Source organism: Crotalus tigris, unplaced genomic scaffold (assembly GCF_016545835.1).
Source record: "Crotalus tigris isolate CLP2741 ecotype Arizona unplaced genomic scaffold, ASM1654583v1 scf7180000024401.5802323, whole genome shotgun sequence".
Taxonomy (NCBI): Eukaryota; Metazoa; Chordata; class Lepidosauria; order Squamata; family Viperidae; genus Crotalus; species Crotalus tigris.
This window is the reverse complement of record NW_024100569.1, coordinates 3280803-3303098: the sequence shown is the minus strand read 5'-3', so window position 1 is coordinate 3303098 and position 22296 is coordinate 3280803. Positions and strand designations below refer to the sequence as shown.

Sequence of the window (22296 nt, the reverse complement as noted above, 5' to 3'; positions counted from 1 at the left end):
TTTGTTCAGCTATACCACATGGATTGTATTCACAGCCAATAGTAAAAGAGAAAGGTTCTCAAAGAAAAAGCTTTTGAATATTTAAATATTTGGCCTATAATACGTTTCCAAATTTTATCATCTGAGAGGCAAGAAATAGAACAGTAGGGATAAGAATCCAAGATAGCTGAGTTAAAAATGTCTCCTTAAATAACAAATGGAAATGCTGAGTGGTCAATAGGACAATCAAATTATTTTTTTTATATTGAAAAGTTTTATACAGTATACAATATCCCAAAACCCATCCACCCACCCCTAACCCCCCCTCCCCCACTTCCCAGAGCTGAACACAGGATTACAAATTAACAATCAAATTCTAAATAACATTGTTGTTGTTGTTAATTGCGAAGTCGTGTCCGACCCATCGCGACCCCATGGACAACATTCCTCCAGGTCTTCCTGTCCTCTACCATCTTCTGGAGTCCATTTAAATTCACACCTACTGCTTCAGTGACTCCATCCAGCCATCTCATTCTCTGTCGTCCCCTTCTTCTATTGCCCTCAATCTTTCCCAGCATTAGGCTCTTCTCCAGTGAATCCTTCCTTCTCATTAGGTGGCCAAAGTACTTGAGTTTCAACTTCAGGATCTGGCCTTCTAAAGAGCAGTCGGGGTTGATCTCTTCTAGGACCGACCGGTTTGAACGCCTTGCAGTCCAAGGGACTCGCAGGAGTCTTCTCCAGCACCACAGTTCAAAGGCCTCAATTCTTTTGCGCTCAGCCTTTCTTATGGTCCAACTTTCACAGCCATACATTGCAACTGGGAAAATCATGGCCTGGACTATGCGCACTTTTGTTGGCAGGGTGATGTCTCTGCTTTTTAGAATGCTGTCTAGATTTGCCATAGCTTTCCTCCCCAGGAGCAAGCGTCTTTTAATTTCTTGGCTGCAGTCCCCATCTGAGGTGATCTTGGAGCCCAGAAAAATAAAATCTGTCACTACCTCCATTTCTTCCCCATCTATTTGCCAGGAATTGAGAGGGCCGGATGCCATGATTTTGGTTTTCTTAATGTTGAGTTTCAAGCCAACTTTTGCACTCTCCTTCTTCACCCGCATCAAGAGGCTCTTTAGTTCCTCTTCACTTTCTGCCATTAGAGTGGTATCATCTGCATATCTTAGGTTGTTGATATTTCTCCCGGCAATCTTAATTCCAACTTTTGATTCATCTAGCCCTGCCTTTCTCATGATGTGCTCTGCATATAAGTTAAATAGGCAGGGCGACAGTATACAGCCTTGCCGGACTCCTTTCCAATTTTGAACCAATCAGTGGTTCCGTGTCCAGTTCTCACTGTTGCTTCTTGACCCGCATATAGGTTTCTCAGGAGACAAATGAGATGGTCTGGTACTCCCATCTCTTTAAGAACTTGCCACAATTTGTTGTGATCCACACAATCAAAGGCTTTTGCATAGTCAATGAAGCAGAAGTAGATGTTTTTCTGGAACTCCCTAGCTTTCTCCATGATCCAGCGTATGTTGGCAATTTGATCTCTAGTTCCTCTGCCTCTTCGAAATCCTGCCTGTACTTCTGGTAGTTCTCGATCCACATACTGCTGGAGTCTAGCTTGTAGGATTTTAAGCATAACTTTACTAGCATGTGAAATGAGTGCAATGGTGCGATAGTTTGAACATTCTTTGGCATTGCCTTTCTTTGGAATTGGAATGTAAACTGACCTTTTCCAATCCTGTGGCCACTGTTGAGTTTTCCAAATTTGCTGGCAAATTGAGTGTAGCACTTTTACTGCATCTTCTTTTAAGATTTTGAATAGCTCAGCTGGAATACTGTCACCTCCACTAGCTTTGTTGTTGCTCAGATTTTCTAAGGCCCATTTCACTTCACATTCTAGGATGTCTGGTTCGAGGTCAGTGACCATCTCATTGTGGTTATCTGGGATGTTAAGCTCATTCTTGTATAGTTCTTCTGTGTAGTTTTGCCATCTCTTCTTAATCTCTTCTGCCTCTGTTAGGTCTCTGCCATTTTGGTCCTTTATCATGCCCATCTTTGCATGAAACGTTCCCTTCATATCTCCAATTTTCTTGAAGAGATCTCTGGTCCTCCCTATTCTGTTGTTTTCTTCTATTTCTTTGCACTGTTCATTTAAGAAGGCATTCTTATCTCTTCTAGCTACTCTCTGGAATTCTGCATTCAATTGGGTGTATCTTTCTCTTTCTCCTTTGCCTTTCGCTTCCCTTCTTTCCTCAGCTATTTGCAAAGCTTCCTCAGACAGCCATTTTGCTTTCTTGCATTTCTTTTTCTTTGGGATGGTTTTAGTTGCTACCTCTTGTACAATGTTGCGAACTTCCATCCATAGTTCTTCAGGCATTCTGTCTATCAGATCCAGTTCCTTAAATCTATTTGTCACCTCTACTGTATATTCATCAGGAATATGATTTAGTTCATACCTGAGTGGCCTAGTGCTTTTCCCTACTTTTTTCAATTTAAGCCTAAATTTTGCAACGAGAAGCTCATGATCTGAGCCACAGTCAGCTCCTGGTCTTGTTTTTACTGACTGTATAGAGCTTCTCCATCTTTGGCTGCAGAGTACATAGTCAATCTGATTTCTATGTTGACCGTCTGGTGATGTCCATGTGTAGAGCCGTCTCTTGGGTTGTTGGAAAAGAGTGTTTGTTATGACCATCGTATTCTCTTGACAAAATTCTATTAGCCTGTGCCCTGCTTCATTTTGTTCTCCAAGGCCAAACTTGCCTGTTATTCCGGTTATCTTTTGGCTTCCTACCTTAGCATTCCAATCCCCCATGATGATAAGGACATCATTTTTTGGTGTTAATTCTATAAGGTGCTGTAGGGCTTCATAGAACCGGTCAATTTCATCCTCTTCAGCACCAGTGGTTGGGGCATAGATTTGGACTATTGTGATATTGAATGGTTTGCCTTGGATTCGAATTGAGATCATTCTGTCATTTTGGGGATTGTATCCCAGTATTGCTTTTCCTATTCTTTTATTGACTATGAAGGCTACTCCATTTCTTCTGAGGGATTCTTGCCCACAGTAGTATACCTGATGGTCATCTGAGTTAAATTCACCCATTCCTGTCCATTTTAGTTCGCTGATTCCTAAGATGTCGATGTTCATTCTTGTCATCTCTTTTTTGACTACGTCTAGCTTGCCTTGATTCATGGATCTTACATTCCAGGTTCCTATGGAGAAAAAATCTTTACAGCATCGGACTTTCCTTTCACCACCAGATATATCCACAGCTGAGCGTCCTTTCGGCTTTGGCCCAGTCGCTTCATTCTTTCTGGCGCTACTAGTACTAGCCCTCTGCTCTTCCCCAGTAGCATATTGGACACCTTCCGACCTGAGGGGCTCATCTTCCAGCGTCATATCTTTTTTCCTTTTAGTACTGTCCATGGGGTTTTCATGGCAAAGATACTGGAGTGGTTTGCCATTTCCTTCTCCAGTGGATCACATTTTGTCAGAACTCTCTGCTATAACCTGTCCGTCTTGGGTGGCCCTGCACGGCATAGCTTATAGCTTCATTGAGTTACGCAAGCCCCTTCGCCACGACAAGGCAGTAATCCATAAAGGGGAGCTTTAACATTTAAATAACATTACCCGACTATATAAGTAAACAAAACCATAAAATACTTTAACTCCCATTTAAAATAAATATCAACAAATTAAAACAATAATAATAATATAAACAAATCAATATTAATTAAACCATACTAATACCAAATTTAATATATAAGTTATTATACTATCAATACTAATCTAAAATTTACTCATAAGCTAAATGAAACTTTTTAATCCCATATTTATTCTGAATATAATCTATCCATCTTCTCCAAACCGAGATATATCTTTCTTGCGTATGATCCTTCAAGTAGGCAGAAATTTTTGCCATTTCTGCTAAATTTGAGACCTTAAGGGTCCATTCTTCTATAGTAGGCAAGGAATCTTTCTTCCAATATTGCCCTACCAATAACCTTGCAGCTGTTATTAAATTCAACATCAAATTAGTTTCTTTAACATCAAAATCTACCATAATACCCAACAAAAATAATTGAGGAGTAAACTTTATCCTTCTTTTAAAAATCTTTTGAATGTTCCACCAAATCTTAATCCAAAAAGCTTTTATATCTCTACAAGTCCACCAAATATGAAAATAGATTGCATCCAAGCTACCACATCTCCAACATTTGGGCTGTAAGTTAGGATACATACAAGACAACTTTTTAGGATCCAAATGCCACCTATAAAACATTTTATAAAAATTTTCTCTTAAATTTTGAGCCTGTGTAAATTTTACATTTCTAACCCAAATTATCTCCCATGTATCCAGTGGAATCTGTTCCTGAATATTTTGAGCCCATTTTACCATACAATCTTTAACTAAGTCCATTTCCGAATCCAATTCTATTAAAACATTATAAATTCTCTTTATATGCGCTCGGTTTTGATCTTTAATCTGTTTTACCAAATTCTCATCTATTAAAGTAATACCAACCTTTTGATCTAACTTCCACCTAACCAACAATTGATTGTACTGAAACCAAAATTGTACAATATTTTCTTGCTTTAACTCAACTAACGGTTTTAATTGCCAATCATTCCCTACCAATTTAAGAAATTCCTTATAAGAAATCCTATCCAAATTCACACCCATAGATACCCCCTCTATCGCATGTCTAGGAATCCCCCAGATTGGTATTTTATAATTTAACTTATAATAATACTTCTTCCAGACACGCAATAAAGCACTTCTTAAAGTATGAGATTTAAAAGCCTGATCTACTTTTTTATTATAAATTAAATAAATTATTATAAGTTAATAAAAATGCAGAATATTTTTGGCAAAATAATTCAGATTCCTGAAAGGGATTAGGTAATTTGCAGTAAATAACAAGTCCTACTCATCTCATAGGATTCTTGCGTGGATATGTTTGCAGAGAATCCAGATATGCTATCTTGAAGTCTTTGGTAGAAATATCTGAAAACCTTCAAATAATTAGGAGGCTTCTAGAACATTTCTTTTTAGCACTAGAATCTTTAACATCCATTCATTTCAGAATTTGTGCTTCAACAAAATGTTCCTTCTTCAGAAAGGTGTAATAATTCCAGCATAGCTGCAGTGAAACCAGGAAACTCACTATCACTCCATTTCTTCTCTCCCTGGAAGTCACTCTTATCATTCTTGAATTGCATTGTGTTTTCCTATCAATTATTGACCAGACCATTATACTTATACACTGAATACTTAGTTTTCCATATTTATATATAGACCAGACCTGACCCCCATTTATATTTCCAGATCAACTTGAAATACTAAATTTATTTGATTTGTATTTGTGAATCCATTTGGAACATCAGAAAAAGTGCATGTGTGCGCAAAACCTGTCAAGTTTTACTCTGGTATTTTAATTTGTTTCAGAGATTCCTTTGTGTTGTGTCCTGAGCCTGTGCAAACAGGCTCGGGGCATTGCAAATGGTTCCAGGCAGGTGCAAGTTGCCCGGGACCAGACAGGCTGTCGCCAGTACTTGTGCGCATGCGCAAGTGCTAGTGCGCCAAAAGTTGCAGATTGACCCGGGAATGGCCTATATAAGAGGCCAGGAGTTTTGGGCGTTGTCGGCGTCTTGTACCTTGTATGCTGAACTGAATAAAGAAGTTTCCTGAGAACTACAACTGCTTCTCGTGTCTTGCCATTTCGCGAAGGACGCAACACTGGTGACGAAGGTGGGATGCCTTACATCGACAGAAGAAAGGTGTAAGTTTACCCGAACGAGTCCTGAGCGGCAGGAACGGCGTTGACTCGGCAGCTACCTGCCAATCCAGTGAGTATCGGGGGTAGGCTGGCTGATAGACCCTTCCTTTCTACAAAATGGCAAAAATTGGAAGGCTTTTGGAGTTCGACGTCTCACATCCGGAGAGGTGGGAGTCCTACGCAGCCAGGGTGGAAAACTATCTCAAGGTAAATCAAGTAAGGGAAGATAGTTTAAAGGCTGCCACCCTGCTGTGCGTTTGCGGTCAAGACGCATTCGAAATTGCTGAGAACATTGCAGCACCTGTTCCTCTAGACTCTGTCAGCTACGCAGATCTAAAAAAACCTACTAAAGGAGCACTTCCAGCCTAAGTTGTCCGTCATTGCGTGGCACCACACCTTCGAATAGAGGGATCAATGACCCGGAGAATCGGCCAAAGAATACATTGCTGCGCTGAGGAAAGCCGCTAAACACTGTGAGTTCAAGGACCTCAAAGAACGACTGAGAGACAAATTTGTATGCGGACTAAGGCATAGAGAGATACAGCAGAGACTTTTTGCCAAAGAAGACTTATCATTCCAAGATGCCTTGAGAGAGGTCACTGCAGAAGAAGCAGCGGGTGGTGCCATCAAGAACATGCGGCCGATTAGAAGCATTCCAGATGCTGCGTCCGTGCACCAGGAAGGAGTCCAAGGGAACTCTGAGGAGGATCCTGACGATGAAGTGGACCGTCTCTACCCCACGAAGGAAGGGAAACAGAAAGGAAGCTCTTCAGCTCTCCCCAAGTGCCTCGGTTGTGGAGGTCGTCACAAGAGAACCGACTGCAAGTTCCGCTCCGCTATCTGTAGAGCATGCGGAAAACAAGGACACATTGCAGCTGTGTGCCTGGGCAGTCAGAAGGTACAACCTCAGGAAGAATTGCGCCTGAAAGGTACCAGGGTCCCAAGCCAAAACAGGGTGGGGTTTTGCACTTCGCAAAGAAGCATCTATAGGACAGGCACACACAAGCCCATTAAGAAAAAGCTGTCACTTAAGGTGAAGCTACAAGGGGTTCTATTGGCTATGGAACTGGATACGGGGTCTGCACTTTCAATCATTTCCATGCAAACATTTAGGAAGATTTGTTCCGGTAGTGGAACTCAGGCCAAGCTGAGGCCTTCTGACATTGTGTTAACAGACTTTCAAAACTCCAGAGTGTGTGTTAAGGGGGAGGCCACCTTTAACGTACAGTATAAGGATTTTGAAGGTCCACTAGATCTAATAGTAGTAGGGGGTGAACGAACGAGTCTCATAGGACTCGATTGGTTTGAGGCCTTGGGAATACACGTCACAGGGCTCAATAGTCTGCAAACACTTGACCTACAAGAAGTCTGCAAAGAATTTGCAGGTGTTTTCAGCCCCCAGCTGGGCACATACAAAGGACCCCCTGTGTCATTAAAGCTAGACCCCACTGTCACTCCCATTAGAATTAAAGCAAGAAGGGTCCCTTTTGCTTTAAAAATTAAAATTGACGCTGAGTTGGACAAACTGATTCAGCAAGGAGTCCTAGAACCTGTTGATTCCAGTCCCTGGTAAACCCCCATTGTCACGCCTCTCAAGGCAAATGGGGACATTCGCATCTGCGCTGATTACAAATGCACTCTGAATAAGGCATTGCAGCAACATGCCTATCCTGTTCCTGTGGTCAGTCATATTCTGGCCTCCCTCAAGGGGGGGCGCATTTTTGCAAAGCTTGACCTAGCTCAGGCTTATCAACAGCTGCCTGTTGATGATGCTGCTGCTGTAGCTCAGACCATTGTGACCCATAGAGGAGCATTCAAGGTGAAGAGGTTATAATTTGGAGTAAATGTCGCTCCTGGAATTTTCCAAAGCGTAATGGAAAACACACTAGGGGGTATACCAGGGGTTTGCCCCTATTTTGATGATGTCTTAATTGCAGGAGACTCTACACACAATTTAGCTGACAGTTCTGTTAAGGTTCAGGAAAACGGGCCTCAAGCTTAAGAAGGACAAATGTAAAATTGGGGTGCCTTCTACTGATTTTCTGGGATTCAAAATTGATGCTACTGGGATTCACCCTGCTGAATCCAAACTGAAAGCTATTATGCATGCTCCAAGGCCAAAGTCTAAGGCCGAACTACAGGCTTTTCTGGGCCTTCTGAATTTCTACAATTCTTTTCTTCCACACAAGGCTAGTGTAGCTGAGCCTCTTCACAGGCTATTGGACAAACAGGCAGTGTGGCAGTGGTCACAGAAACATGAAGCAAGTTTCAATGAGGTCAAGGCCTTACTCACTTCTAACAGTGTACTTGCACATTTTAATGAATCCCTTCCTGTGTGCATCGCTTGTGATGCTTCTCTTTATGGGGTAGGAGCTGTACTTAGCCACCTCAGGGCTGATAGAACTCAGGTTCCTGTTGCAAACTACTCCAGAACCTTGTCTTCTGCTGAGCGTAATTATGCTCAAATAGACAGGGAGGCTTTAGCTGTTGTTGCTGGAATTAAAAAATTCCATGATTTTTTATATGGCAGGCATTTCACGGTCTTCACTGACCATAAGCCTTTGTTGGGACTGTTTACCACACGTAAGCAAACTGCCCAAATCATCTCCCCCAGAATGCTAAGATGGTCTATCTTTCTTTCTGCCTATGATTTCTCCCTATTTCATAAACCAGGGAAGGAAATGGGCCATGCTGATGGCCTCAGTAGGTTACCCCTGCCGGTAATAGAAGCTGACCCTGCACCAGCTATCAATCTTCTCTCCATTCAGGCCTTGCCCGAGTCTCCTTTGAATGCCAGAGATGTAGCCGCGGAATCAGGCACAGATCACACACTTTCACGTGTCCTTTCTTGGGTTTTATCTGGATGGCCAGAGAGCTGTCCTGGCACTGAGTTTCAGAGTTTCTGGTCTAAAAGGAACGAGTTGTCCACATTCCAGGGTTGTCTGCTTTGGGGAAGCAGAGTTGTCATTCCTACCTCAATGAGGACTAGGGTCTTAGGCTCCCTCCACGAGGGTCATCCTGGCATTGTACGCATGAAGGCGCTCGCGCGCAGCCATTTGTGGTGGCCTGGGTTAGATAGTGACATTGAAGCTAAGGTGCACGCATGCCACCTTTGCCAACGCTCGCGCCCCGAAATGCCCCAAGCTCCTGTACATAGATGGGAGGAAACACAGTCTCCATGGTCTAGGTGCACATTGACTACGCTGGGCCCTTTCAGGGTCAATTCTTCTTGGTCCTAGTTGACAGCCATTCAAAATGGCTTGAGGTTGTACCTGTATCTTCCACCACCGCTGCAAAGACTATTCAAGTACTGAGGGGGATTTTTGCTGCACACGGGCTTCCTGATGTCCTCGTGTCTGACAACGGCCCTCAATTCACTTCTTCCGAATTCCAAGCTTTCTTACAGGCTAACATGATTCGTCATGCCACCTCTGCACCTTTCCACCCGTCCACCAACGGTATGGCTGAACACATGGTTCGCATCACCAAGGACGCCTTGAAGAAACTTACCTACGGAGACTGGCATTACAGGTTTGCTGACTTCCTCCTTTCTTATCGCACTACACCGTCCACTTCTACGGGGAGGAGCCCAGCTGAACTTCGTTGGGGGCGCAAACTGACTACCAAGCTTGACCGGTTTCATCTGGATAGACTGCCTTCTTCTTACACACACCCCAGGGCACCTAGACAACTCCTTGTGGGTGCCCCGGTTTGGACTCGTAATTACGGGCCTGGTCATTCATGGGTCCCCGCTGCTATATCCAGGGTCATAGGTCCTCTGTCTTACGAGGTGTCCCTGGACAACGGTCGTGTCCTGTGTCAACACATCGACCAGCTTCGCCCTAGACGGGACCTTCCTGCTGAGACTCCTGGGTCTTCTCTAGGAGGGGAGGGGGACCCCTTTGGGCAGAGGGAAGAGTATGGACTGCTGCCCATCATTAATGAGGAAGCTACAGACAGCTTATCCCAAGATTCCGCGAGTGCTCCAAACAGGAATTCAAGGAGCCCAACTAGATACCAGGCATCAATGCCTACTCCAGCCAGGGAGTCACCCCGGGGGCATAATCACTACTCACCCGCATCACACAGTACTCCAGTCAGGGAGGATACCCGGGAGCATCCCAATAAACCATTTCCCGCAAGAGAGCTGGCACACACTCCGTCTAGTTGGCCCGACACTACCCCTGTCCCTAGAAGGGGGCAAACATACAGGGAGGTGGTCGAGGAACCAAATCCCGACTACAACACTTCTGACTTCACTCAGGGGACAACTGAGTTTTGGGACAGTACTGAAAACCCCACAAGCCTGGGGACAGAACGGGAACCAGGGGACAGACAACCTCCTGACAGGTCTTGGATGGACCTTGGAGGTTCTACAGAATCGCCCAACAGTGACAGTCACTTAAAGGGGCCAGAGAGCCTGCAGCAAAGCAGGACAACCAGGTTAAACAAAGAAAGAATCCCTGGCCTGATGAGCCCAGTGGGCAAGCAAGCAGGCCAGGCATTGGAGCATAGTCCTTGGGAACCTCCAGGATGTAATAGGGGGGACAGATATGCATCACCTCTCAGTCAAGGGGTACTTGGCAGGTACCCAGAAGTTAGGAGGTCACAGAGAGCCAGGAAATCTCCTAAGTATCTAGAAGATTTTGTAACTCTATTGGCAAAACAGAGTTAACAGAGGGAACAGAACACTTAGACTAATGGAAGCAAAAGTAATACCTGGCATAGGGTAGTATGGCACTACACTCGCAATGGGTTATGTGTTACTATGGCATGGTTAATAGTTTTAACCCGGGGGGAAGGGGTGTTATGTCCTGAGCCTGTGCAAGCAGGCTCGGGGCATTGCAAACGGTTCTGGGCAGGTGCAAGTTGCCCGGGACCAGACAGGCTGTCGCCAGTACTTGTGCGCATGCGCAAGTGCTGGCGCGCCAAAAGTTGCAGATTGACCCAGGAATGGCCTATATAAGAGGCCAGGAGTTTTGGGCGTTGTCGGCGTCTTGTACCTTGTATGCTGAACTGAATAAAGAAGTTTCCTGAGAACTACAACTGCTTCTCGTGTCTTGCCATTTCGCGAAGGACGCAACACTTTGGAAATGGAATTAATTCATCAAATTGATGTTATTGCTTTTGAAGACAATTTCCAACTCAAATCTTTACAGACTTATACTCACTGGTGGGATTCAGCCAGTTCACACCAGTTCGGCAGAACCAGTAGCTAATTTTTTGTTGCCCAGGCCCAGAATGGACTTCCGGAAATGGCATCCACACAGAGAACCGGTTGTTCACATATTTGAATCCCACCACTGCTTATACTGTTTGTGAAGGTATATCAGTTTTTAAATTAGAATGCTCCTCAAGATACTTGATAGTGAAACAGAAAGTTGGAACCAATACACAGGTTGTTTGCATTGTCTTTTGCCAGTTTTTTTTATTCTCAGTCTAGGCCCTTTCTCAAAATAGCTTCTCTTCCTTCATTGTATTTTAGGCTTCTGTAATTACCTTGGGATAGTTCAGTTATAACTTGGTGTCAGCATGTTTCACAGGAAGAGCTTCCTTTCTTCCCTAAATCTGCTCTCTAATTACTGAGCTATTCATGTTAGAAGGTCCAATATCCCGCCTCTTGCAATTTATCAAGGCACTTCATTCTTCGGTCTTTTTATATCTTGTACCCAACTTTCTTGCAAATTAATGAGTGGCATATATTTGCTTGAGTTCCTTCATAGCCTTTTATTAAAAATATTGTACTTTAGTATGAACTGGGAATAAGTATGTCATATCTCATTGTAGCTTTTTTCCCCAACAAACATATGTTTTATCTATCTCCTTTAAAATAAGTGATAAGTAGGCCTGCTTTTGAATTAGCTTCTTGTTCTTTTATTAGTAGTTTTGTCCACAATCCTTAAATAATGATGATAAGCTGAAAACAATAAAAGATTTTACTGCTAATTTCTGCCTATAAAATCTATGAAAATTGCTGAGAAAAGATAAGGTATATGGTTATTATATTTAAGGCAATTGGCCCTATAGAATACAAGAAAACTTTTGTAAAGAATATAAAATTGTATATTCTGATGTCCCCGTAGAAATGACCACTATACTTACAAATATAGTAAATATTCCACAAACTATGTGGAACTTGGTTTGCCAACATGATTACAAAATATTGTAATGACTGGTTTTGTGTTTCTATGTACTGGATACTCAGGTCATTTCTCCAAATTGTAAAATATATATGTGTTTGTGTGTGTGTATACATTGTGTGTGTACACATATACATACACACACACACACATACATAACCAGTCATTACAACATTTATAATCATGTTGGCAAGCCAAATTCCACATAGTTTGTACATAAATTTGTGGATGTACTGTATCTGTATGGATTATTTATGCACTTTGCATATGTTGATAACAATAATTCTGTACTTTTAATGGCTTGGCCTCTGAGCATTTAGGAGACTACTTCCTTTAGGTTGACTTGACCCACCCAGTGGATTCAGCACTAACTGAAGTTTGAAAGTCCTTGTTATCAAGTGACGATGAAGGTACATGTTTTTTTGTATAAATTCCATCCTCGTGGAGAGATGCCATACACCTCTATGGATATATGGCTGTACCAACTCCCTCTGCTATTTAAAAAGGTGGCCAAAACAGACTGGAGATGTTTTATTCAATAATTTTTATTTTATTATGATGTAATCATTGAAATGAGGTTTTTTTGAAGTATGAGATCATTGCTGTTGTGATATTTCTAGTTATTGATGTTGTGGCTATGGGCTTTTAAAATGTTTTATGTGTATTTTAACTGCTGAGTGTCCATGTGGAGTAAGCAGTGCACAAAGACTGCAATAAATAAATTCCCAAGGATGGACTTGGGCGTTCCCCACTTTTTAAAGTTATGAGGTAGCCAAGGGTTGTTGGTCTATGTGTTTCTGAATCTGCAATTTTTTACTGCATGATCAGCATTTAGGAGACAAGGAAGGGAATGCTAGTCTTAAACTTTTCCAAACCAGGAAGCACCAGGAGACAGAGGTTTCAGAATGATGCAACGTATATAACAGAAAGCATGAACTTTCTTATTACCAGCTTCAGTGTTATGTTGTTAATCCATCGAATTCGATGAAGACCTTGACATCTTGTGGGTTATGGGCCATCAACGATGTGTCCGTAGGTGGCTAATGATCGATGTTAGCACGGAATGTTCTGCCACATACTGAACAAAGAAATGTAGACACTGTTACTTCAGCATTTGCAGCTCTGGCTTTGAGGAGTGCTCACTTTTCTTATGCCAAGATTGTCCTTCTGTGTTCATATGTCTGGCAACCCTGGTACACCAAGGTGTGCCATGTCGGTCGATCATGCGCCAGAAGTTCCCAAGAGATGGTGTTAATATCCAGGGACTTAAGAGAGGCTTTCAACGTGTCTTTGTATCACTTCTTTTGTCCCCCGTGCGATCACTTTCCTTGGGACAGCTAACCATAGAAGAGCTGTTTAGGGATGCGATGATCTGGCATCCTTACAACATGGCCCGTCCAGCACATCTGGGCTTTCATCAACAGAGTGTAAACTTATGATAGGCCTGCTCTGGAGCGGACATCTCTGTCTAGTATCTTATCGTGCCACCGGATCCTCAGAATTCTACGAAGGCAAGTCATGTGGAAGTAGATCAGTTGCCTAACATGCCTCCTGTACACTGTCCAGGTCTCACTAGCATACAATAGGGTAGTTAGCACTGCTGCTGGTAAACTTTAAGCTTGGTAGCAAGACTAATTCCATGGCAGTCCCACACGTTAGTCCGCAATCTGCCAAATGCAGAACTTGCCTTGGCAATTCTACAGTTGACCTAGATGTCAATTGTCACTGCACGGGAGAGGGTACTACCAAGATACGTAAATTGGTCCACTGCTTGCAGCTTTTGTCCCTTTACTGTGATGGTAGGCTCTTGATATTGGGCTTTTGGAGCTGGCTGGTACATCACTTCAGTTTTCTTCGTGTTGATGAAGAGGCCAAAGTTGTCACAAGCGGCTGCGAATTTGTCCATGCTGACTTGCATTTCCTGCTCCGATCCTGCATTAAGGGCACAGTCATCAGCAAAGAGGACATCTCATAGCACAGTCTCCTTTACCTTGGTGACAGCCTGAAGTCTTCGCAGGTTGAACAGTTTCCCATAGGTTCTGTACCTCAGATTAACTCCCACTGAGCTGTTCTGAAAGGCGTCTGACAGCATGGCTGAGAACATCATGCTGAACAGGGTTGGTGCCAGCACGCAGCCTTGCTTAACGCTATTAGTAACAGGGAAGTCCTCTGAGGCTCCACCATTACTCAGAACACGAGCCACCATGCCATCATGGAACTGTCGTATCATCAGAATAAACCTGCAAGGGCACCCAAACATTGACATAATGCACCATAGTCCTTCACGACTAACTGTGTCAAAAGCCTTGGTGAGATCCACAAAGGTGGTGTACAGTTCATGATTCTGCTCCTGACATTTCTCCTGGAGCTGTCGAGCTGCAAATATCATGTCCACTGTGCCACGCTCTTTGCGGAAACCACACTGTGTCTCAGGTAGTATATCCTGTTCCAGATGGTCAATCAGGCGATTTAGCAACACTCGTGCAAAGATCTGGCCTGTGACGGAGAGAAGTGATATTCCTCTATAATTATCGCAGACTTGTCGGTTTCCTTTCCTCTTGTAGAGGTGCACGATGGACACATCTTTCAGTTCCTGAGGAATGGAACCTTGTTTCCAGAAAGATCAAAACAACTGGGTAAGTTTTTCAACAAGCACAGCACCACCAGCCTTATAGACTTCCGCTGGGATTGCATCTGATCCTGGCGCCTTACCACTGGAACATTGACTGATGGCCTGTGAAGTTTCAGCCTCTGATGGTAGGGCATCCAGGCTATAGTTCATATCTATCCTGTCAATCACCTCATTATTGATGGTGGATGGGCGGTTCAGCACAGAGTGGAAATACTCGGCCCAATGCTGTAAAATCAGGGTCTTCTCAGTGATAAGAGTTGCACCGCTCGAATCCAGTAAAGGAGAGCTTCCCAAGGGCTGAGGTCCATACAGGGATCTAAGGGCTTCATAGAATCGTTTGGCATCATTTCTATCAGCAAACTTCTGGATTTCATCTGCTTTGGCACTCAGCCAGGAGTCCTGCATCTTCCGGAGCTTGCTCTGTACAATCCTGCGAGTGTTTATAAAAGCATTTTTCTTTGCAATTGACGATGGGTCATTCTAATGAGTGCGGTAGAGATGGTGTTTTTCAGCAAGCAAGGCCTTAATCTCTTCATCGTTTTCATCAAACCAGTCCTGCTGCTTCCTATATGAGGGTCCAAGTGCAGAAGAGTGCAAGATGTCCTGGAAACATTCCCAGTCCTTCTCAGCATTTTCCTGTATTTGCAACTCCAGAAATTGATTGTCAAGATCTTTTACTAATGAAGCTACTATGTCGGGATTTTCCAGTGTACTGACGTTGATCTTTTTCATCACAACTCTGTTTCCCTGCGGACAATTCTTTGGCTTGATGTGAATATTTAGCTTGGAAATGATGACTCTATGGTCAGTCCAGCAGTCAGCACTCGGTATAGCCTTAGTTACTCTTACATCTTGCATGTCTTTCCTCCACACAATGACATAATCAATGAGATGCCAGTGCCTGGAGCGTGGATGCATCCAGGATGTCTTTTTACAAGTAGGTAGGCGAAAGATGGTATTAGTAATGACCAGATCATGAGCAGCACATGTCTTCAATAGCAGCAGGCCATTGCTATTACATGTGCCAATTCCATTTTTACCAATAACGCCATCCCAGGTAGAGTGATCGGACCCCACTCTCGCATTGAAATCGCCAAGTAAAATCAGCCTATAGGTGCGCTTCACAGATGAAAGTAGGGCATTAAGATCTTCATAAAACTTGTCCTTTACTTCATCTGGATTTGTCATTGTGGGTGCGTAGGCACTGATCAGTGTGGCTTGTTTTCCACTTAGTAATGGGAGATGCAGTGTCATGAGTTGATCATTCACACCCTTAGGAAGACTGGCAAGTTGGCGAACAAGATGGTTCTTAACCGCTAAGCCAACTCCAGACTCATGACGTTGGTCACTGCTACGTCCACACCAAAAGAATGTGTAGCCACCTCCTGTTTCTGTGAGCTGACCTTCATTGGCTAGATGAGTTTCACACAGGGCCGCAGTGTCAGTGTTAAATCTTGCAAACTCTCTGGCTACCAGAGCTGTTCTTCTTTCTGGGCGATCTGCTAATGGATTGTCTTGAAGCGTACATACATTCCATGTACCAATAATAAGTGGTAACACCTTCTATTTCATCTTAAATTTTGTATTTCGACCGCATGAGATGGGATCCCCTCCAACCACGGTAGGCTGGATAGGGTTTGAAAGAAGCAACAATGTTTAGGGCACATTTTCTAGCCTCTCCCTCATACTACAGAGGTGAGCAGTGTGATTCTAAAGAGGGCTGCTCAGTCGCTCAGATAGACACCGAATCCAGCTGTTGCTTCATCAGTAAGAAGCGACCATTCGACCTGAGCTGCCTGTGTGCAGGTCCGCGTCCACAGCTCCCAGTGATTCCACATCTGCTGCTTCTTTGCTCACCTATCACCACAGGACTTTGAGATTTATCAGAGTTAGGGAAAGTCAAGATGTCAAGACTTGCGTGTGGATTGGATTTAAGTGAGGGAGAGATGCGCATAGTCAGCCTCACTCTCTCTTCCCAGATTCCATCTTATTCCAATGGCAGGACAAAAGTCGAGACAATTGAAGATGAGCTGGGTGCAGTGGTTGACCAGGGCATCTTTCGTGTCTTGCCGTGCTCCCAGCATACCACGTCGCTTGCAGAAACTGCCTTCATGACCGTTGGTTCTATTTTAATAGATCTCATCCGCTCACTCCGCTAGAGTCTGTCTTCACATGCTCGGGATAGACAAATCCCTTGCTCACGATGGCTACTCTCAACCTGGTTTGGCCAGCCTGTCGAAGCTGTTGCCCGGGGTGTGGCCGCTGTGCATGTTACAGCTACTAGGAGCCACAGGTGAGAGCTGAATGTCAGGTGGGGACCAAAGGTGTATGAGCTGCCCTAAAAAGGCACAACATGCCCTACACCAGAGGTACTACCCCTCCCTGAACATCCCACAAACCCCATCCAGTGTTATAATTTATTATTCCAGTGTTATAATAAACTCAAGAATGACTTGGAGAAATTTGAAAGAAATTCTCAAGCACCTGGAGAATAAGTTAGAAAAAGAGAAGCTTCTTTCACAGGGTAGGAAAACTTTTGAAAAATTGCCAGGCACAGTTTAGCACATCTTTCTTCTTTGCTTCACTGAACACATTTCTGACGCACAAGTGCATAACGGGCTCTATGCACCATAGTTTGCTAAGAGATTGCTCATCTGACAAGATTCCTTGCATCATTACTGTTGTGTCCTGAGCCTGCAAATGCAGGCTCGGGACATTGCAATGGTCCCGGGCCTGCAGAAGCTGCCTGGGACCAGACTGAGTGGCGCTGGCTTGCGCGCATGTGCAAGGCACAAAAAGCGCCTGTAGATTGTTGCCATTTTGTCCGGGGATCTGGGCGTATAAAAGGAGGCCTGTGTGCCTTTGCTCGTTGTTGGTGTTGTGAGTTAAAATGAAATAAAGAACTGTTCCACCCAAAATGAGTCTTCATCATTCGCCATTACTGTGAGGACTTAACACTGGCGATGAAGGAGGGATGCTTTACAAGCTTTACAGGAGGAAGCTGTAAAGACTCACCCAAAGAAGTCCAGAAGAGGGAAGACAGCGTTAAAGTCAGCGTCCCAGCCTGCCAGTACAAGTGTTGCTGGAGGGTGAGTTCGGCTGAAAGACCCCTTCCCTAAGAGAAGCGAGTGGTGAAGTGCAGATTTAGGATGGCAAAGATCAGCCGTTTATCAGAGTTTGATGTCTCACACCCAGAAAGATGGGAATCCTACGTTGTGAGGGTGGAGAATTACTTCAGGGTGAACCAGATCAGAGAAGATGGTTTGAAGGCTGCAACCCTGTTATGTGCTTATGGACAGGAAGCCTTTGAGATTGGTGGTACCTGCTTCCCTGGAGTCAGTCACGTATACTGACTTAAAGAAACTTCTGAAAGAGCACTTCCAGCCTAAGTTGCCCGTGCTTGGAGGCACACATTTGAACAAAGGGACCAGAGGGCAGGTGAATCTGCTAAGGACTTTATTGCGGCCTTGAGGCGAGCAGCCAGAATGTGCAAGTTTAAAGACTTGGAAGAAAGGCTGTGCGATTGTTTTGTATGCGGTTTAAGGAACAGAGACTTACAGCAGAAGATCTTCGCTAAAGAAGATGTCTCTTTCCAAGATGCTCTGCGAGAGGTTACAGCAGAGGAAGCAGCAGGCGGGGTGGTAAAGAATCTGCGGCCCACCAGAAGCTCTCCAGAGACAGTCACCGTCCACCAGGAGAACGTGCAAGGAGATTCGGAAGAAGATCCTGAAGAAGAGGTGGATAAGCTTTACCAGGCAGCCGGAAGGAGACAGACGGAACCCACAGAAAAGGCCCCAACAGCTCTTCAATGCTTCGGGTGTGGAGGACGCCACAAACAAGCGGACTGCAGGTTCCGTTCCGCCATTTGCAGAGCATGCAGCAGGCAAGGCCACATCGCATCCGTCTGTTTGGGTCATAAGAAGGTACAACCTCAGGAAGAATTGCATCTGAAAGGTACCAGGGTCCCCAGGCAAAATAGGGTGGGTTTCTGCGCAACGTACAGGAGTGTTTTAAGGACAGGCACACATAAACCTCTAAAAAAGAAACTGTCCCTTAAAGGTTGCAAGGGGTTCCTTTATCCATGGAGTTGGACACTGGGTCCACTCTCTCCATTATTTCCCTCAACACATTCAGGAAAATTTGCAGCAGCAGTGGCCTTCATGTTAAACTCAGTCCTTCCAATATAATACTCACAGACTTTCAGAATTCTAAGGTGTATGTTAAGGTGGAGGCCACCCTTAAGGTACAGTTCAAGGAATTTGAAGGTCCCTTAGATGTGTTGGTTGATGGGGGTGAATGCATGAGTCTTATAGGACTCGATTGGTTCGAGGCTCTGGGAATCCAGGTTACAGGGCTACACAATTTGCAAACGTGGAGCCTAGTGCAAAGAATTTGCAGATGTGTTTAGCTCTGAGCCTCCAGTTTTATTATGATTAGACCCTAACATAATGCCCATTAAGCCTAGGAGGGTACCTTTTGCCCTCAAGGGCAAGATTGATGCTGAACTGGACAAATTGCTCCAGCAGGGCATCTTAGAACCTGTAGATTATAGTCCATGGGAAAACCCCATAGTAACGCCTCTAAAGGCTAATGGGGACATACGTATATGTGCAGACTACAAGTGCACAGTAAACAAGGCACTGCAGCAGCACGCTTATCTAGTACCTGTAGTAAGCCACATCCTGGCTTCCCTCAAGGGGGGGTGCATTTTTGCGAAGCTTGACCTGGCACAGGCCTATCAACAGTTGCCTGTTGATGAGGCAGCTGCTGAGGCTCAGACAATTGTAACCCATAGAGGAGCTTTTAAAGTAAAGAGACTGCAATTTGGGGTGAATGTAGCCCCTGACATATTCCAAAGTGTCATGGAGAACACTCTGCGGGGCATTCCTGGAGTCTGCCCATATTTTGATGATGTCCTCATTGCTGGGGAATCATCTCAAAACTTGGTTGAAAGATTAAGGGCTATTTTGCTTCGTTTTAGAAGAGCAGGCCTTAAGTTAAAGAAGGACAAGTGTAGGATAGGAGTCAATTCTACTGACTTCTTGGGATTCAGGATACATGCTCAAGGCATTCACCCTCCTGAAGCTAAACTGGAAGCTATTCAGCAGGCCCCAAGCCCTAAGTCCAAGGGGGAGTTACAAGCCTTTTGGGGGCTTTTAAACTTTTTCCATGCATTTCTGCCACATAAAGCTGCAATAGCTGAGCCCTTGCACAGGCTCTTAGACAAACAAGCCTATTGGCAGTGGACCAAGGTCCATGAAAAAAGTTTCAATGAGGTTAAAGCCTTGCTTACTTCTAATGCAGTGCTAGCTCACTTCAATGAGCAGCTGCCTATTTGCATTGCCTGCGATACATCTCCATATGGGGTGGGAGCTGTACTTAGCCACTTGAAGGCTATGGGATGCAGGTCCCTGTGGCCTATTATTCCAGGACACTGTCTTCTGCAGAGCGTAATTACGCTCAAATTGATAGGGAAGCATTGGCTATTGTGGCTGGCATTAAGAAGTTTCATGATTTCATATACGGCCGCCAATTCACGGTCTACACTGACCATAAGCCCTTGTTCGGGTTGTTTACCACCACCAAAGAAACTCCACATATCCTGTCTCCTCCTATGCTGCGTTGGTCCATTTTCCTGTCAGCATATGAATACATGCTGATTCACAAACCTGGAAAGGAAATGGGTCATGCAGATGGCCTGAGTAGATTATCCCTGCCAAATCTGGAGCCTGATCCTGCTCCAGCCATTAATATTCTGTCCATTCAAGATCTGCCTGAGTCTCCCCTCAATGCTAGGGATGTGGCTGCTGAAACTGCCACTGATCACACGCTTACGTGCGTGCTGACATGGGTGTTATAATAATAATAATAGTAGTAGTAAAGTTGGATGGCCTGACATGTGCCCTGAGATTGAGTTCCTACAATTCTGGCAAAAGAGGCATGAGTTGTCCACTTTCAAGGGATGCCTATTATGGGGTAGTAGGGTAGTAATCCCAGCCTCATTGAGGTCTAGAATCTTAATCTCTCTGCATGAGGGACACCCTGGGATAGTCAGGATGAAAGCGCTTGTGTGTAGCCATTTGTGGTGGCCTGGCCTTCATAAAGCCATCGAGGCCCAGGTGCATGGGTGCCATGTGTGCCAACAATCCCAGCCTGAAATGTCTCAGGCCCCAGTTCATAGATGGGAGGAGACTCAAACCCTGTGGTCTAGGGTACATATAGATTATGCTGGACCCTTTCAGGGGCAATTCTTTCTGGTTGTTGTTGATAGCCATTCCAAGTGGCTAGAGATTGTTCCTGTGTCCTCCACTACTACTGCCAAGACTATCCAGGTGTTGAGAAGCATTTTTGCAGCTCAGGGCCTTCCAGATGTTCTGGTTTCAGATAACGGTCCTCAATTTACCTCTTCTGAGTTCCAGGCTTTTCTCCAGGCCAATTTGATCTGCCATGCAACTTCGGCTCCTTTCCACCCATCCACCAATGGAATGGCTGAGCGGTTGGTGCGCATCACCAAGGATGTCCTTAAGAAACTGACTTACGGTAACTGGCATCACAGGTTAGCAGACTTTCTTTTTGCACATCGCACACGCCTTGCACAGCCACAGGGAAGAGCCCTGCTGAACTTCGCTGGGGGTCGCCGGCACATCACTAAGTTAGACAGACTGCACCCTGAGCGGTTGGCATCTCAGGTGTTGTATCCACGGGTACCGAGGAGTCTGCAAGTGGGTGCTCCGGTCTGGATTCGGAACTACGGGCCTGGTCATCTCTGGGTACCAGCTGTGGTCTGCAAGATCTCTGGGCCTTTGTCCTATGAGGTGACCTTGGAAGACAGCCGTGTTCTTCAGTGGCACATAGATCAGCTGCGTGCGAGGATGGACTCTCACCCTTCTGCTCCTGGCTCTGCTCTGGGGGGGAGGAAGGTTATAATATGCATTCTGGGGACCAATATCAGCAGCCTTCACTGGCTGCTGAGGAGGCCATCGGTTCCCCATCACAAGGTTCCGCAAGTGCTCGGAACAGGAATTCATGGGGCAGGGGGTCATCCCACACACCCATACTTACTCCAGCCAGGGAGACACACCGGGGGTATACACATCATGCATACAGTACAGAGAATGCTCCAGACAGGGAGACTGACCGGGGGTATCCTAACAACTCACATCCTACAAGAGAACTGGCAACCCAGCATGAGAGCTGGCCAAATTCCGCAATTGCTCCCAGAAGGAAGTCCTCTGGAAGGGGGGCAAACAGAGAGACAACTCCTGGCTCTGGCACCTCAGGCATGACCTTGGGGTCCACTGGGTACTGGGGCCTGGCAGCTACCCTGGAACCTTCATCTGCTGGCCTTGGGGTCGAAAGACAGTGCTCCCAAGAAAGGTCCATTGTGGACCTGGGGAATACCACCCCTCCAAGGGATGCTGGCTGGGGCTCAGAGGGTCCAGTCAGCCAACAGATGGACAGGACAATCAGGTTTGTGGGGCAACAAAGTCATGACCTGCTGAGCCAGGCAGGTGAGCAGAGAGATCAGGCAACAGTACCAGGTTCATCGGGGATAAGTGGACAGCAAAGTGCAAGCACTCTCTAAGCGGTGTACACCAGTAAGCAATGTATATATATATTTACATTGCCCCCAACAATCTGGGTCCTCATTTTACCTACCCTGGAAGGATGGAAGGCTGAGTCAACCTTGAGCCGGTGAGATTTGAACCGCTGACCTGCTGAACACAGTCAGCTAAAGTGGCCTGCAATACTGCACTCTAACTG

The 22296-nt window shown here is 44.9% G+C and overlaps 1 protein-coding gene across 1 annotated transcript in view; it reads right to left on the bottom strand.

The window, feature by feature from the left end:
* Window positions 1-5150: 5150 nt before the first annotated feature.
* LOC120301886 (serotriflin) overlaps window positions 5151-22296 on the bottom strand; it is a 36390-nt gene continuing 19244 nt past the window's right edge. The window contains exon 8 of the mRNA XM_039329630.1: window positions 5151-5212. Coding sequence (XP_039185564.1) covers window positions 5187-5212 — 26 coding nt within the window. The 3' untranslated portion in view covers window positions 5151-5186. The remainder of the gene's footprint in view (window positions 5213-22296) is intronic.